General features: G+C 38.7%; 1 protein-coding gene across 2 annotated transcripts in view; it reads right to left on the bottom strand.

The window, feature by feature from the left end:
* The window catches only part of LOC139731123 (uncharacterized), a 163,668-nt gene that overhangs the window by 38,247 nt on the left and 105,574 nt on the right, over positions 1-19,847 (bottom strand). For both annotated transcript variants that reach the window (XM_071642005.1, XM_071642006.1), the window contains exon 6: positions 19,264-19,413. In XM_071642005.1, the coding sequence (XP_071498106.1) occupies positions 19,264-19,413 (150 nt within the window). The remainder of the gene's footprint in view (positions 1-19,263; positions 19,414-19,847) is intronic.

Genomic DNA, 19,847 nt, shown 5'->3' with positions numbered 1-19,847 from the left:
AATGAATAGCATGAGATGACCCATCAGTTGTAAGCTGATGATATACAAGTCTGCTGGATCTGCACGAAATCCTACTGTTTCCTCAATCATAGGAAATATCATTTTTTAAGTACTTGGCATTCAATTACATTGTCTGATGGTGCCAGACAACAAATTCACTGAATGCAGGTAAAGAAGCCTTGAACTTGACAAACTTGCTAATGCCTATTAGGACATTTCTAGCATCACTTTTAGGGTTAATGCTGGGTATCCTCATGCCAGTATCACCAAATGGGCCCATAATAAATAGGCTAAAACATTCACTAATTTGTAAAGAGCAGTCTGTACATTAAATCAAATAGAAACCTGACAGAAATACTGGATGAGACATTACTAGCCTTGGGACTTGTGAGTTTTCTCTTTTTTTGTGTGTGTGATCAAGTATAAGTCTGTAGCTGGGGGGAAAAAAAATTCCAGGGAAAATCAAACCGGCGACCTTCTCACAATGATACAGATCAAACAGTAGTGGCATCTCTTTTGCTGGTAGCAGAAAAAGCTGCAATTTTGCATGAGTTCCTATGGAAGAGTGTCTGCAATCAATACAATGGCAAGTCAGATTGAAGGGAATCTCCATGTTTTTACAAAGATGTAGCTATGGGAAGAAGTTGCTTCTATGGGGAAATGTATGACAAGATGGTTGGGAAAGGAAAAAGAGAGAGAGAGAGAGAGAGAAAATTGGGAATATAAAACATGCAACAAAGAATGGAGAACATGCAGATACAAGAGAAAATGGAAAGTCCATTTGTCAATTTGTATTTCCCCTTTCCCCTTTCAGTGTTGCTGCAGTGACAAGCACACCGTGGCACAGTATCGGTAACATGAGGTAAGCTGTCTTGCCTTGTAATTATTCTGTGCTCTCGGAGCAGTAAGCAGGGTGAGGTGGGGGGGGGGGGGGGTGGGGGCCTAGAAGGTGCCGCTTCTGGCGATAATCTCACTTCACATTATCGGACTGGGCCAAGTGTGAATCAATCAATCTTAGGGTCTTGTTTGTATCCTACGATTAGGCCCAAATACATTACTGTTTTTCCTGCGCTAACTGCATGACCTCAAGCAAATTGTAGCGTGCCCTACTATATCGCTTAATTTTGTGCATTTCCACCGGCTGAAATATAGGGGTAGCGGTTTAGCACATAATGAGAATATATTGAACCTCATGCATCAAATCAATGCAAATGTCTGCCATTTCTACTCCTTTCTCATTTTTGTCCCTTTTAGTCCTTGCACTAATTTTACATTTCTCATTCAGCCATGCAATTCACCAATCTTACATCTTTCATTCAGGCCAGTGTTCCCCAATTTTACATTTTCTCATTCACTCCCCACTAGCTATTTTCTTCAACAATGCAACCTTTCAACAAATCACGAATCAAGGCGGAGGCAGAAGGAAATAATTAGGGAATATGTGGGCACAATTAGTGATCACAATTCTCACAAAATTGGCAAACCATTTCTCTCCACACAAAGGGTAGATGAAAATTGGTGCCCACTGCTGCTCAGGCTGTCTGACAATGCATCAATCTAGACTCCTTACATTCCTAATATCCCATAAACCATGGTCTGAGCTTTTCTTTTGTGAGCTGATTGCATGGTGCTGCAAGACTTCAACATCTTTGGAAGACCGAGTGTCTTTCTTCGTGCAGACCTCCGAAGAAGGCTGACATGTCTGTTTCCCTTCATCTTAACGTCCTTTCCACCCTGTCTGTTTTATGTCAATGAAAAGAGAGGCGTGGAGCCCCTGCCATCTCATTGAAGAACACTATTGCATGTACTGCCCTATGGAAAGACTGGCATACCTGAAATGCCATGTCATCACTGCCACTGGTAGGGGGGCTAATTTGCAGGTAAAGGGCGATTAATGTCAGGGGTACAGGAATAATTCAACAAATGACTACATGCTGATTATCCAAGCCCTCCGACACTGGCACAAATACGACGTATCTCAATAAATGCAAACCGTGAAAAAATATGAAAGGACATCATCATTACCACACAAAATCTGGGGGGGGGGTGGATGATTAGGCTATGAAATGCCATATATTTCAATCATACTCTTTTCTGCTGAAGGAGAAATTATTCAATCAAATTAAATGAGTGGCTGAGAATTTAATCTCAGTATTTTTTTTTTTTGTCTGTCTGAGAAAAATGTATGCAGATAGTGTCTATGCTCTGATTGATATACATTTGAGAAATGTCAACTGGCGGAACCATGCTATTCAGAAGAGAAATTAGTCAAATTGGTTTGACCTTTGCACTGAGTTATCTAGAAATTTTATTCTTGAAAATTTCTTTTTTTGCCAAGCTTAACCACAGTGCTAACACTGGAAAAGATTTAGCAACTTTAGTAAGAAAGTATAAACATATCAACAGCAACTTGTCAGCAATGGCTGAATACTTCATAGTGCTTACATACATCAAACGCAGAAATGAAGTTTTTGCTCCAGTTCATATTATATGGCCTTATCAACATTTCAGTGGAGTCGAGGAATGACAAAGAACACAGACTGTATAAATCCGAATTCACACACACACACACACAAGTCACAGCTACTTCCCTTTTCCCTTCTTACACTCTGTCTGTATGCCCATGGATTTTCTTTAAAATCTATTTTTCCTTTTTTTTTTTGGGGGGGGGGGAGGGAAGGTAGAAACTGATTGTACCAAGAATATCACAAAGCACTACAACCAATATCTCACTTGGACAGATTTTGCACAGATGAGAATCAATGCAAGCAAATTTGCAAGGACTCAGCATATCAGAATAATGCTGCACATAGAGTCTTGCAGGCACTGAACGTACAAGTGATCAAGGGCATCTCACAAGCAATATTTCTTGGACTGCGTCATTTCTTCTTCAGGAGGGGACTGCGGCCCAGGTTCGAGCATGATGTCAATTACAGCCCAGTCCCGCTTCAAATTAATTCTTGTTCTGTATCTCTGCTCATCTGGAACACTGCCATATGTATCAACTCATCTAGCTGACAATCCATCCAATAGAGAAAAAAAAAATCATACCGTCATGCCACAGAGCTGTCACCATCATTATCACTAATATTTTGACATAGCCATTCATCCTAGTGCCAATTGCTCAGAGTCTCAGCTTACAGTCTGCTTGCATCCTGCTCATTCCAGCACGACTGCCGAGCAGGTCCGTGAAGAGATGAAACTCCATTTATTCTTCGTTTATTGCTGAAAGGTGATAAGATCAGGCTGAACTACAGATGACAGCATGGATAAATATGTCTGTAAATACCCTTCCTTGTATCAGAGTGGAGAATAGACTTGCAGAGATACATAACCATGGCAACTACATTTGTATGAAACAGGGATTGATGGTTCTGCAAAAATATAACACTGAAAACACCCTCATAAAGCTCTGCCAGGTTTTCTTCTCTCTCTATCTTGTCAACAATTGCAGGTATAACAGAGTAGGTGACATGTGCATTGACAAGATACAGCCTCTGATGGAAACACACAAGTGCTGTTTTCACTGCAAACTTTCAAAATTTGGGTTGCCGATCTGGGTAACTGCTTTTTGATTCAGCATTCTCACTTTAAAAAAATTGAAAAATGAAACTTTTTGGGTCGCAATTATTTGTGAAGAGCTGACCCCCCCCCCCCCCCCCCCCCACCACGTGTTATAAATAGTATGCTTTATACTAGTCTATGTCTCAGGGCCAATTCAATACATGTACACATACTATGGCATACCACAGCATGGTAAAAATAGAAAGCAATGACATGCATAATGCATTGTGGGGTATAAAATCTTTTTCTTGCAGTCATGGTTTTCACTGCATAATTTTGTGTCTTTTTAGCAAAAAAAAAAAATCACACTAATTTGTGTGATTTGCATCACATTCCAAATTACCCCCCCCCCCCAAAAAAAAGAAGAAAATCATGTAATCTCTGTACTCACTGTAACAATTTTGAAATTTGGGCTGCGATCCTGACTGTGACACACACACAAAAAAAGAAAACATGATATTTTGAGTGTAGAGAGAATGGCACTATTGTGAAACTGATGCACACAACAATGCCTTCCTAAATCCTGACTTAGGCATTCTCTAGTCTTGTCAATTGGTCATTACAATGTAGCACTCTGGAGTAATTACACAAGGTACTCTGCAATTGACGTTTCGATTGGCGATCAAGGAATATTATTACAACTCATTGTCAATTACACATTAGTCTCAATGGCAAGGTTATTCCTATGTCAAACATACAAACCTTAATTACTTGAAATGTACCATCAACAACTTATAAGTATTCTGTTGATGCAAGTTGGTATTGGTAAAAGTAGCACAAAATGCAATTAGACTGTATTTTTCTAGCTTTGACATTTTTTTGTTTTTGTTTTTTTTTAACAATAAAAGTGTGAAGTTTTCATAGAGTAATTCACATAGAAGGAGAAAAAAAAAACCAAGAAAAATAAGGCTGCCTCTGGTGTTCCCTTAGACAGCACACAAATAAGAGGAGGGGTAAGGACTTTCATATATAAACATTTTGGTTGCCACACATGACCTATTTGATCTTTTCTGTTCAACCATGGAATAGAACTCAATGAATGCAATAAACGTAATGTGTAGAGTATTTGTGACCGAGAAGGTTACTCATCCAGCTTCATGTGTGTGTGTGTGTATGTAGATTTTTGATTTTTGATTTTTTTTTTGGGGGGGGGGGGTGAGATCAGCATTTCAACTTCATGGAACCAATTTTCATTGTCATCACTCATTGTCAAACCTGTTATCACTAAATTCACTGCAGGTGATACTGCACCAAATCCAATTCTCTGCAGTTGCTGAATGCTTGAAGAATGAATGGATTATCATTTAGCGCGATGAATATTGACGCCCCTACTCTTTCGAACAGGGAGAGGGTTGAGGAAAAATGGGGGACACCTTGAAAATCTGTTAGAGCCCAATGAAATAACCTCTGGGTTGGCAAAAGGTGACCCTATGCCGTGATAGGCATGGTTCAGACCCAACCTTTGTGAACTGCGTCACACATGTCAAATTGAATGTTTTTGCCATTCAAAATCTGAAAGGTTGGAAGAGAATTCATCCACTGTTAGCAATCATTTTAAAGATCCTGTTTACCTTTGGGAACAGTAATTTAAAAATTTTAAAGATATGACATTTAATGCATAGGGTTGTACCACAAAACATCCTATCATATAAAATATTTGTGATAAAGACTAAAATGTGAGGAGATATCTGTGTCTTTCTCAATGCACCTTACTGTAGACAGTTTAGTCTGGAAACACTTTTTATAACTATTGTTCACATTTTGTATCTTTAACAATACTTAACATCAATTTTACCAATTCATATTTTTACAGCAGTTGTTTCTATCCATAACTCACATCTAAGAACTATTTCAAAGCACTAATGTTGGGTTTTTGTTTATCTGCAAATGGTAAATTATGCCTTTAAGTACTACAGTACATATTTGTTCTTGAAGTTGACAGAAACTGAGAGGCTGAACACTTTAGCCATCATTTGTCTAGTGAAATATATATTTGAATATACTATATTTTGTCATACTTGAGAGTTTCATAGGTCCAATTGGAGGTTTTCATATCTAGGCCGACTGTACCAGCTTTAGGGCTATTATACCAGACATGTCCTACACATTTCATATGTGTAACCATGCAGACCCTAATGGACAATGAAGATAACAAAAATACATTTGACAGAAATGATAAATGACCAATTCAATGAATGTAAGACCATTACTGTTTGTAAATTCTCATCAAAGATATTTGTCTCACAATTCATGTCATTTCAAGGAAGTACATGACTTGACTGGCACATGTGCTTTAAATTAGGGCATATCATGTATCTACATGAAATAATTAATACCATTTCATAACATATATATCAAATCTGCTCCTCGCAGAAACTGTAGTGTAGAAACATTCACAATTATAGCAAACAGGGACTAGGCTGGTTAGACTATGTGTATCTGGTACACTGGTGTCACCAGATTTCAGAATTCAGTTGTATGAAAAGGTAGAGTGTTCCAGATGTAGATGATTAAAATGCCTTGGTTGTAGCTCACATATGATGAAAATCTCACATATTGATTTTGTTCCTTCATTCTCCAAAATGCAAAGAATAGCTGCAGAGTAGCGAATGGTCTTAAACACCAGGGTGAAATGACCATATGCTACAATTTCAACAATGGGTGGCCAGGTTTATAGTGTTACCTTTCTGTGACCTCTGAACAATGAAATTTTTGAACAAAACACCACTAATTAAGATGGAGAAGAAAGAGTTTGGTCTGCCTTGTTGAACAGCATTTCAATACAGACAAAGGAGATGTTGACCCTCCTGTTCCGAGAACAATCTTTTGCCCTCTTTGAAGTGTAAACATCTAAAGCTGCACTGTTTTGTGTGTGTTCTCAAAGGACGATGCATGGTAGATTACTAAACACAAGGTTCAATATCATCGACATCAATGAAACTGAGTAAATTGCTGGAGTATGGGTTGATGAGGATATCTATAAACAGACCTATTGTTTAATGGCAAAGTTATATTCCCATGCTGTTTCACAAGTATGTCACATCTCCTTAACTTAGTACTCCATCTGTTGAGTGTTGGCTTGACATTTGAAACCATGCAGCAGCATGTAAAAACTCATAATAATACAGAGTCAGAAATCAGAATTTTGGAAGGGAAAACAGTCTTCACAACTTGAAATGAGGCTAACAAGCAAATCCACATGTGATACAAACAGAAAGAGTAATCAATGGTTTTGAAATGACAAAACAACAAATCTTGGCAAAATTTTTAAGCAAGTCTGCTCACTTGAGGGCTTTGATATGATTACGAACTCTGCTGTACATTTTCCATTTTCTTCCAATGCACAGGATGATCAATTTGTCATTGCATTATACACACTTGTACAAATGTTAAGCATCTGTAGATTCCATCCCGATATTGATATCAATTTTCACATTGCCTGATTCCTATTAACATCTAATGTTCAAGTTCTAATGTTTTCCTAAAATTAATACTGATTTTGTTTGTGCTTTCATTTGGGAAAGGGGGCAAGTAGATATTAATATTAATCTCAACATTGGCTGATTCCTATCCAATTTTCACTCAGCTATTGTTGCTGTTGAGTTTGATTTTTAAAAAAAATCTAATTACAGGATTTGTTTTTGCTTTTTATTTGTGCGTGTGTGTGTGTGTGTGTGTGTGTGTGTGTGTGTGTGTGTGTGTGTGTGTAGGGGGAGGGGGATGGATGGGACAGATCACACAAGGGTGGGGAGTATTCCCCTATGTATGTACAAACTATGCAGGCCAGCCTGACATGTTTTTCTATCCATTCCCTATGCATACAAACATCATGATAAGCAGGGACAGGTAAAAATGAATGGCACAGATAAAAAAAAGACAGACAATGAATGATACACACATCTTACAATGCTGTGATGGTCTTGACGACTTCAAACTGAGGTGTGTCCACAGCAATTCCTTGACAGTTTATGTTCCACCCCATTATTATTTCATAGATAAGGATTATCTGGTAGGCCTACATTTACCTATTCTACATACGCAGTAATCCCCTCCTACTCCCTCCACCCATCCACACACTATGTACGCATGTATACATACATGTTCTATAGTGTGTGTATACAGTATATCAACTTTACTACTGAAAAACCACAAATTTTTCACATGCATGAAACTTTCGTGAATTTCGGATACTATGAACTACGAGCTGAGATTTGCGAAAGTAGAATGCATATGTGAATGTTTCTGTTTACACAATGCATTGAAAAGTTTCATGCTAAATTCCCAGCAGGTCCAGCGCCTTCAGAGGGTACAGAATCGTGCGGCGAAACTCATCTTCATGTGCCGTAGGCGTGATCATGTCACCCCCTTGCTGAAGGAGCTACATTGGCTACCAGTCGCACATCGCATTGCTTTCAAGATCTTAACAATTGTATACAAGTGTCTTCAAGGGAAAGCTCCAACGTATCTTAGATCTCTGATCATTCCATACTGTTCTGCTCGTCCTGGACTACGTTCAAGTGCAGATAGCACCTTACTCCATGTACCCGGCTGCACCGCGATTGTGGAATGATTTACCTCGGTTCGTCCGCATTTCCCCATCCCTTGATGTCTTCAAGAAGAATCTTAAGACTTTCCTTTTTGATGCCAATCTGTAACTGAATGTTGTTGTAAAGTGCTGTGAAACCAGTCATTGACTGTGTAAGGGCGCTATATAAATGATTAGATTGTATTGTATTGTATGCTGAGAATGTTTCTGGTTATACAGTATAACTCTCCATGTATTTGTTAGGGAACAAAGTTGTGTACTCATAAAACATTATATCAATGATGACAGGGTTTTTTCTTTTCTTTTCTTAATTGTAAGTTCACCTAATGTTGGCTCATAGGTCTGTTTTACTATAGTTGTCACTGCAGCTTGATACATTTATAATTTAAGATAAAAATATCAAGATCTACATCTTTGTATCTAGGGTGTATCTGTCTATCTATCTATCTTAATCTATATCTATCTATCTATCTATCTATCTACATCTGTATCTATCTATCCATCTTATAGTATCAAAACACTACAAACATCTATACTTCCTTTACTGATTTTTTTTTCTGGTCCCTGTTGTAACACTATTGAACACAAAAGACTACATTGTATCATCATCTTCTTTACAAGTCTCATGCTAGCATGCTCCAGGCATTTACATACGAACTAATCAATGAAGGCTAGGTAGTGACGTCAAGCTATAAAACATTCAGCATCAAAAGTAAACCGCAGCCTTCTTGGCTGTCCACTAGAATGTAACACAATGCTCATAGCAATTGCGTAGGGATAAAAAATAAAATATGAAGTTCTGAAAATGATAATTCATTACTTTCCTACCCCCCCCCCCCCCACACACACACAAACAAACAAACAAACAGTATATAGCCCTCAAATCTTCTCTTGTTGTTTGTGTTCAATAGAGATCCATATCTATGAAAGAATCAGTCTTGAATAAACTTGCATTCTCAGTGGCAAGCAAATTTAATGCTCTGATGTGCAGGTTATAGGTATGCTAGCTGGTGGACCAGAATGACTGGTATCTCTATAATATTCCGCAAGTGCACTGATTAATGAAAACTAAATGATGCCTACGGCCCCCTTCAGGCTTACAGCATACACCTCATTTACACGAAAAGATATGAGGTAAAAAATCACTTTGTGCTATGTTCAGTTTACTTCAGCTGAATGTAAAAACTGTTAATTTACGAGGTAGGGCCTATACCTCAAAATTGTCATATTTTATACAAATGCATTAATGGCTCATCACTGAGCTTTATTCAGATCAACATTATATTGGTTGATTTTCAAGAGTATGGGGACTATTTGATGCTGTACTTCCATGTTTCTATGCAAAATAACCATTCATGGCACTACCACTGGAAGTTGAAAGCAATCACGCAACAGCATCACTTACTGCAGGCCTATACACAAAAGCTACTAACTCTCTCTGATAGAGTACAAATTGTGTGATTAGGAAATTGTAATCTAACACCAGAAAGGTGTCCATCAAAGTATATGGGAATAAGTATATTTTGGCAATTTTTTGTTTGGTGGTATGTTCTACTGTTTAACATTTCATTTGGCCGTGTTTCTTTTAAAGGTTAATTTAAAAATGCACCAGGTATGGACTAGATACATTGCAGTTAAGCCTTCTTTATTATATGTTTTTGTTTGTCACGTCATATGCCTAAGCCTTAAAGTTTGGGGATGAACTTGTGGGTTAGATGGCTGGGAAAGATAATTGCACTTTCTCACTTGTTCTGATCTCATCTGGGTGTGTCTCCCTTGCACACCAGCCTGAAGTTATACTCTACCACACAAACCTTGGAACAGCAAAATCAATAAATTCTAGGCATCATGATAAAAGAGTTCACTGATTCTTCGCAGATGTGAGTCAGACTAGATGACGATTTAACTGCGTACAGGAATTTCTCACAGACATCGCTAAATGGCTGTACAAGGATTTGATCTTTGGCCGTCGTCATTAAAAGATCATCATGACCACTAGATTTCAAAACAGCCTGGAACAAACAAGCTGGATTGATCCCGCAGAACACATGTTTGTTTATCTCTTACATGTAGCACTTAAAACCAAAACCTTTCCAGGCCCCCTCTCCTCATTCCAATCCCAAGTTTATCACCAGCTAAGAAAGAACTTACCAAATTGAGATTTAAATGCAAATCACAGGGGGGAAAAAAAATCATGCACACAAAATGATAAATTGGTTCGGTTACACTTCCAAGTACTGCAGTTTACTAGTGTTTTCCAAGTGTGGCAATCCACTTCAGGCTTGTTTGAAAGCTTCACATGATAATTCCGTCAGCCACTGAAGCTGATTTCGATGAAAATACAATATCTCTGTGTGTCCTTCTGATTCCTAATCATAAATCTTTTCACTACTTCCTTGGCTAAATGGCTGCTACTTGAGGGCCATATACCTGTACTCCAATACTGAGACCATTCGAGAATGGTCTCAGTTTCTACAGTTCAATATAAGTTGAAATAGATCACCTTGGAAATATGTTAAGCCTCACATTATAGTATCTGTCATTCATGTGTGAATTGCAAACATGTGTTAGTATGCTTATAAAGGTCCATGGGCAGTATTGATCATCACAAACTTGGCACTGTCGTAACCCCTGTCTTGAGCAAAATTACAAATAATCCTCTCATATAAAGAATAGACAGACACAGCAAACTTTTCATATAGTACTTGCTTTAAAATCAAAAAGCTAGAAATGGGGAATTCGCTGTGACACTTTGAGTTGGACTAAGATTTAGGACGAGGAAACAAGACGGCTGAGACAAATACTGAGTGCTCTTGTTAATGCTGCGAAACTGTAATTTATTGTGTTCTGAAGTACAATCCTTCACGGCCTTATTCTCAATCAAGAGATAGAGAAGAGAAAACGCCCTTGACATCAGCAAGCCTATTCCACAAATGAAGGTGAGCATGCACACTACACAATGAATACACATCATACATCCTTGTTTCCTTTCAATAGGTTTCTCGTGACTTTCTTCTTCATTTTGGAGCATACAGATATTAGAGTTCAGTCCCTTAAAAAAAGGCAATTTATCATACAAAGGAGAAAAAAAATTCATGCATTGACAAATTTTAATTCAAGTGACTGTACTGTTTACAGTTTCAATAAAGTCAAACGCATATCCCCAAATTATAAAATGTTCATAAAATGAGGGTTATGAACTTGAATCTCTTTGCATTCTTGTACTTTCATGAGACACACATGAGACTATAAAAGAATTGTAGATATGAGAGCAAATACTAGACACCATATCTATTCACACTCTTCTCAGGTTTCAGCTGATGAGTAAAGCAAGCCATACTGATTAAAATCCAACTGATGTTGCTCACACATCAATCTAACTTTAACACTACACTCTTGTCCCCCACAGGTATATTAAAAGTGAATGTAATTTCATACATATGAATTATAATTAAGAGCTTTTCATAGGGTACAGTGTCATTGTCTTTGATAACAGAACATATCCTACAGATGTACTTCTATAGACAATAATATGTCTATAGAATGAGCCTGAGGGATTCAAGTTCTATAAAGGATGCATTCAGATCCTTTTAATAACAGAGTGGAAATACACTGTACTCTGCCGAGGGTCAAATAACTGTGGTGAAATAAAAAGATAATAAAGACTATTAAAAGAGGAAATAGGCTACTCACCTGTGCCAACACCCAGATGGAGAAGCACATGAACATTAAATCCTTTATGGCAATAAAACCATCACCTAGGAGATAACACACAGATGATGCTTCACAGAGTAAGCTTGAATCAGCATCTACGCAAGCTGCTGCCGTACACTGCTCCATTCGTCAGAGGCCGAGAACACACACTCACCCAGTCTTTTTATCTTTCTCTCCCTTTCTCTCTCCCTCTCGTACTCCCTCTACCGACCCCTATGGTCATAGATGAGTGGGTGCTACGAGATGTGAGAATGGGAAACAACCCACACACACACACACATACAGCTCTCAGTGCTGAAATGAGTGTCTGCGAGCAGTGCGACTGCCTGTGTGTGTCATGCGTGACTCGAGTGCATACATTTCCCACTTGTGCCAGCACACGTAATGCACAAAAAGCTGGCGAGGTGAACTGTGTACCCCTCCCCCTTGATTTGATTTGATTTTTGTTTCTCACATATCAGGTTTAAAAAACGGCTCCCATCACAAGTACAAATTTACAGAAGATCAAAATAAAAGTATTCAGAATACATGACATATCAACAGTGATAAAAGCAGAGTCCTGGATAATTTTCAATGAGAAATAAAGACAGTGTTTGTAGAAAATCACATACTTTTTTGCGATGAATGCAGACCACCTATAAATAAAAGCAGAATACTTCCCATAACTGTGAATCGAAGTGTACACATGCATAATCATGCAGAACTAGAGTGCATTGGTATGTCACTGTCTGAATTTCTCACTAGGAGGATTAACATTAAACAGTGAAATTCGGGGGGGAGCAGTACTACAGCATATCATACAAGGTGTACCAAATATATGCAGAGAAAACTTGTGGTAGAAGCACCATTACACAAGACATCATTATGAAATACAGATGCACAAAGGACTGAAAATACGTGCTGGAAAATAAAAAGGAGAAGACAGCACAAATTTGATTGCACTCTCCATGACTCCATTTGTGTGAGGATCTCACAAATATCGCAAATGGTTCACAGTTCGTCGAATTCACACAAGACACATGTGTGCCATTACAGAACATTAACGCACTTCTCTGCTCTTTTCTGTCACTCTACCATCCACTTAAGACCTAATTAACTGTCTCTTTCAGCACCTCGCTTCTCTCTGAACACTCTCCTGTCTAATGCATGCCAGGCCACGACCATTACACCATTAATTCTGCCATGCCAATGACTTCATCAGTCCCACAAATGCCTTTCACTGTCGGTCCGCTGGGGGCATCCTGAGGAGCCGTGTAAGGGAGCCGCTGACCGAGATAGGCAGCCTGTGAGGTATCTGCTTCATCACGATGCTAACTGCCCCTGACTCTTCGCTAACAGAGTTATAGGGAATTCCAATCCCCTGCCGCTCATTAGGGGATTGAAATTCAGGTGTTAAGTCCAGATTAGGATGACTGTATAGCTCTCTTCAAGCAGCCTATCAACCAAAAAATTTTGCCTGCTGACCTTTATTGTCATTGTAATAGAGCACGAAGAAAACACTGGGATAACATATAGAAAAGTGGCAATTTAATTGGTTTCCATTCGGATAAAATTCAAATGCCAGGCAATGTAATGTGGTGTCATTTGATTTGAAGTCCGTGGTGTCAGTGGTGCATATGCCATATCTTAGATGGGCAGTTCATATTTCATGGACAATATTTCACACAATTTACTAAATGTTAGATCATAACAAAATGAGGATTCAATGTAGAAAAAAAAAATCCTAACTTCAGTGAAAGTTAGCGTGATACATCAGTATTTATTACATGAATAATCAATTTGCTGACATTCAGAATGGTTCGGTGACACCCTTTTCCCCCAATCCTCCCTACTCCACTCCTGTGAGAAATGACAGCAATCTCTTGACATGGGCACATAGACATCAGCCAGAAGGGTGAGCTGACCAGGCACCATGTGATCCTCACAGATACCCTCTTCCTCTTCCTGTCCTACATTGACGGAGGAAATCCCCACATCCTGATAACTTTAGTTTGTGGGATGGGACAGGTCAATTTCAACAGTTTTCTCCAAAGTCAAAACAAATACAAAACAGGAAAAAGAGGGGGATTTTTTTCCCCTTTGATAATTTGCAAATTATAGAAAAGTAGAGATTGACAAGTTGGCAGGGAGGGCCCAGTATCACAAACAGACTCAAGTGATTACAAAATTGACATAATTTATTGTGACCATGTGGTTTATGATTGCATCTCATAATGAACAAATTTGAATTCAGTAGCAAAGCTCTGTAAATAGAAGGTGCAGGACATAAATGAATTTGCACTTTTATAGAGACACTTTTTTTTTTTGTGGTGGTGGTGATGGTGGTGGTATTCCAAAGATAATAGTGACAATAAAATTATTATAAAATTATTCTTGTAAAATTTCATCAAGATAAACATACATGAAATCAGATTTTTTTTTTCTTGCTCAACAGCATTGGTAGAATAAATATTCTTGAAACTACAGTTGTTAGGTGAGATTTTTGAGAGACGGCCAAACCAGTTTTGACTGATAGGGAACTTTATTCAAATCCTTGTTTGATTAAGAAAAAAAAACTCTTCCATGGCAAATTATTTGGTATCTCAGTTCTGATGGTCATGAGTTCGTTTATGACTCTGACACACTTTTTCTTTCTTTTTTTGCTTTTAATGGTATATGGTGACAAGAGACATCATTTGCATGACAGCCAGCAACAAATGAATTACAAGGCTAGATGTAATTTAAAACAATGAGGAATGCTTCTGGCTCTAATCACTTTCATCGAAATTGGCTCAGCATCAGCGCTGACAGGATGCTGTTGTCATGGTGACCAACATCTCCCTATAATGCACAGCCATATTAACCGAAACATGCATGGTACGTACAATGTACGTACAACCTAGAAAACAGACATAATAATAATAATATCTCTTTTACACTACGAGTGCTGGTGGGCAAAAAGAGCAATAGTGAGGTATGGAATATTTTTTCTAATGCATCTTGAGATTATTTTATTTCTGCTGAATATGAAATTGACATATTTTCAATGAATTTCAGAGAGAAGTAATAACATTTTTGGTTATATTGGGATAACAGCATACTGAAAAATAGGAATACATGGAAGGTCAAAAACAGATCAAGATGGCAGGAAAGGGGGACAATTGGGGAAGGCAAGAGAAAAGATCAGTACGAGATCAGAAGGCGCAAAAGGGAACAGGATGGAGAATGACACGAAAGATGCAAAGACTTGAAGGGAGAGGGGTACACACAAGATGTAGAAGAAACTGAAGGAAATGAGGCTGGACACTAATTTATTTGTTGTTGAGGGAAAGGAAGACAAACAGACAAGAGGAGGGAATAAGGGGTTAGAGGTACACGCATGTACACTGCATGGACGAGGGCAAGACAGGTTGCTTTCAGACACATCAAGTTATCTTTTATTACTATTACGTACGGACATACAACATTTTAATATGAGACCATCACATCGAGTTATATGTTCTTTGCAATGTACTAGTGTATGCTATGAATTGACATGAGAGCATACATGTTATACGATGTTAATTGTATGGGCAGCATGAGACCTTGCGCACTGTCATGTTTCATAGGAAGTCTCTCCCTTGCGCAGTATGAACTATGTGCAGACTTTGCACAATGTGTGACATACATTCATCAAAGAAGTGCGCTGATCTTCAACTATGAAGGATGCATTTCTACAGAAGAAGAAGAAATAGCTCCCGCAAATCTGGCGAGTGCTGCGAATTTTGATATAGGATGTAAATCTACATGTTATACAAGCATTCACACACAAAATGTTATATCCGTATGAGACGAGAACTCTCTAGTCTGGAAAGTGGGGAGCAAAGGAAAGAGAAAGGACATAGGGGTATGGTGCGATAGCTCACAACACTCTAATACCCCATTATACAGTGTATTAAGCAAAAGGGGGGTTCTGCAGCCTCCTATAGCAGCCTTGAGCAGACTTTCAGCTCAGTATAAACAGATAGGATATGGAAAACGAGATTCGATCTGATCAGGTTCTGAAACTACTTATTAATATAAGGGATGGTTTCAGAGCCTCTTAGCAGCTTCGAAGAGCCTCGGCTTCAGTATAGAAGCTACAGGTTTTGAGAAGTGTTTTTTTTTTTTTCGCCGATCTAGAAGTAAATCACTAAGGTCATCGCCAGCTAACATAAGCCAGCCAGCCATCATGACCGACCACAGCTAATAAACGCCTCACACTGCGCAGACTTTTGCACTCCATCACGTTTGCGATAAGAGATTCAAAAGCCTACACCATTTATCAGATGGAAACATGACTACCATGAAAACGGAGCCAGTCAGGGCCTGCATTTGGAGGGCAGCCCAAAACAGACCGCTTTTTTGAACCTCCTCGAGGAGGCTCCAAATTTCGCCTTCAGTAAAAACGGGACATAAGACACTGGGACAGAGGATGGCTGGTAATCCAGAATGGGGGCACAGGTACCCTGGGTCAAAGGGGACGCTGCATATGACATCTATAAGCCATTACCAGAATGTTTCGTGAGGAGTAATCAAGGAATGACCTGGCAGTGACGGTAGACAATTTCGGTGACATGTTTACCTCTTTCATCTGCTATCTCCTTCCCTGGGGGCCAAGAAAAGCAGACTCTTAATTCGGACAAGCTGTGCCCGACATGTGCGCCAGTAAACATACTCATTAGCGATGTCTCCAGCCACACAGTAACAACTTTGCAGTCAACAGAACTCATCAGGTACTCAACTGCCACATCATTTCATTCCAGCAGTCTTGTCTCTGTTCTGCCCATGGCCATTGAGGGAGTTTTTCTACAGCAGCATCCCTGCCTTAACCAATTGAAGATGATTTTATTTTCCTCTCCCCATATTCCCCATGGACTATGGCAATAGTACACAAGAGATGAGTCTTTTTCAGGGTTAAGGAACTTCTCTTACCACACAGGCTAATTCACACAGTCACATTAAAAACAAAACAAACAATAAAATGACGCTTTTCAATCACGACAAACTTTGACATGACAAACTTTGGAATTTGCAAATTTACATACAAACTTTCAATTTCATAAAGCTACTAAAATGGAATATTTGCTATCTCAACTTGACCCTTCATCCTTCCTCTGTATGATATGTTATTGATGTGCATCAGGTCACTTACATGCACAAATTAGATTGAACAAATAAATAAAATAAAAAAATCATCAAAGATCTGGACTATCAACCTGGGGTAAACCAGTGCTATATTCTCTACATACACTCATCTGTGCATATCAAATTAATTAGCATATTATATAAATGAATCAATTTCTTTTTCTTTCTTTTTTAGTTTCTACAGGAAGACTTGCAAATTTAATCTAAATCAACTTTTTCCCTCTCCCACTGCAAGACAAAGTCACCAAGGAGGACGTGGGACAGGACAAGACCTTGGGTAAACCAGGACAGATGGAATAGAGATATTAATGGAGGAGAAGTGATTCCCTCCCAGATCATTATCATGGAACAGCCACTTCCCCCATACCCCCTCCCCCCAGGCTTACACTGCGGGGTTTGGATGAGAGTCTCTCCTCTTCGGAGTAACCATGGAAATGCAAGCTGAAAAGGTGCAAGCCAATGACAAGGGTTGAGTCACCCCTTTGGCATGGCACTGGAGATGATTCTGCGGAAACTAGCGACTTGTAAGGTCTCCCTTAGCACAATTTTTTGTCGATAGTCTCATGTTTTCATTTTTTCTCTTTTTTATTCCATTTATCATCAAACACAATGCAAATACCACTTAATTCCCTGGTTGCACTGCTACACTAAAGCTTCTACGCTTAATTCACAGGCTTACAATATTTTGAATATTCATGTGCATAAGTACACACATATGACGCATTATGCAGTGCACATTCATTTATGCTTAGCATCTATTTTCATGTTCAAATAATGGAAATTCTGCATTCCTGGCTGCCAGTATATTTTTATATGTGTGTGATATCAATATGCCACAACAATTAACTCACAAAGGTATATAAGTACAAATATCAGCAACATTTTGATTGATAGCAATTATTTTATTGCACAAATGTATGTTAAAAGGAAGAGACAAGACATTCCTACCACAAAACACCTGCCTTTAAGCATTTTCCTAGACCTTGGTATTTCCCTGTTCCCTGACAACTGTTTTATAAAGCTATTAACCTTCTGCGAAGAATTCACTGTAGTACTGCAAGTGTTGATCGAGGCATCATTAGACATAGGACATGGAGTTAAAAGAAGGAAGTGAGGCATTTTTGTCAAGATGTGTAAAAGAATGTTTAAAGTTACAGCAGTTATACTCATCCAGCTAGTACATCCTTGGGCTGGAACATGAAAATGTTCTGTTTACTGATGTGTTTATGTAGAAACATGGAATATAATGTGTTGTATCTCAAGTAGAGTACATCAAGTAAGGCCAGACAGGATTTTTTGCCACTACTCACGAGAAAATCTATTCTGACAGATCTGAGTTAATTTTATCTTATTGTTGCTTGACACACTCATCACGTAGCAATGAACACTTAATGTACAAAATGTGATTACAGGTGGGGTAAAAATAGCACACTGATTTGTTTGTATTTTTTAGATTGGAAAAAAAAGGAAGATTTAGATAACAAAAGTCACAAGTCTGTAGGAATGCATGAGAATGCACCAAAACATTGGGACACCATCTACTAAGTCGGTAGTGTGACATGGAATGTAAAGATTAAAAATCAGTGACTGTTGCAAACTGAACAAAAAATTACAGTCTACTATTTAATCATCTTTGTGTAGGGAATAAATGAAAGATGTTCAACGCAATAGTATACAAATAGTAAATGGTCACGTATGCCATGGTACAAGATGTCGCACGAGGTGAAAGATAGAGGCACTTTATTCAACGAGGTGAAGCCAAGTTGAATAGAGGGCCTCATCTTTCACCGAGTGTGAAATCTTGTTCCTTTGCACAAGTACAGACCATACACTATTTGTTTTACAACACCCCAGATGTCACAGATGTGGTCAACACAGATTCTTGAAATTAGCACAGAAGTGGCAACCATTTGTTGTGAAAGGCGAATGAGTAGCACGGTCCAAGTCAACTGTGTATGTACAGTCCATACACGAACATCAAAACTGATCAGTTGAAGTTGTTTTCCAAAATAAGTGACAAACTCTCAATCTCAATTTTCTCTGCTTTCAACTGATATCCTGCTTGAAAATATAAGATATTGACTTCAAATTACTTTTTGATGGGATGAATTCCTCATACAATTTGTATACATGCATGTACAGGTACATATTTCACATCAACGCCATTGTTACACAATGTCCGGCAAAATATTACCTGCTCTAACCAAAATTATTTGTGCAATGCATACACGGATTATATGATAACTACACATTGTACTTTGAGGATGATTTAAAGAAGAGACAATGAGACTTACCACACAAGGCACTGGCCAGCACTGAGTCCTCCAAGCCGCTTGTAGTAGGACAGAATCCTCTCCTCACAGTAGGCCAGAGAAGGGTGCTCCCGGAGGGTGTACTGAGGTAGAACGGGGAGCTTCTTCAGCACTCTGTGGGCCCGCTGGTCACTGTTGAATGGGACAATAGAATGGTGCCAATCAGACACAATAACCACGCCCTGCCTCATTTCACTCTCTAGAGGCTCAGAAACTTGCATTCCATGAATGACTGAGAGACGCTCGGATATCTCGCAAGCAAAATTTGTAAAACCTTCTATCGCACCCATCTTTCGAGGTGGAAAGGGTCTGTGAGCAATCTAAAGCGCTGAATATCAGTAATCTAATGCCACCAAGAAGATCAAGAATAAGGAACCTGTCTCAGGCCTCCAAGCACTTCCAAAAATGTGTGGATGTTCTGAAATTCACACACCAAATTAGAAGCAGTAGGGATGGGGTGTAAAGGATGGTGCTGCTTTTCTTCCTCTTTTTTTACTTTAATTTTTTTGTTAAACTTTTCTGGATGTCTGTCAGGATGTATTGAATTTCATCTTGTTTGTGCAGAC

Source organism: Diadema antillarum, unplaced genomic scaffold, assembly GCF_040938485.1.
Source record: "Diadema antillarum isolate AM-2024a unplaced genomic scaffold, OU_Dant_1.0 seq00000358_RagTag, whole genome shotgun sequence".
Classification (NCBI taxonomy): domain Eukaryota; kingdom Metazoa; phylum Echinodermata; class Echinoidea; order Diadematoida; family Diadematidae; genus Diadema; species Diadema antillarum.
This window is presented reverse-complemented; position numbering and strand designations above follow the sequence as displayed.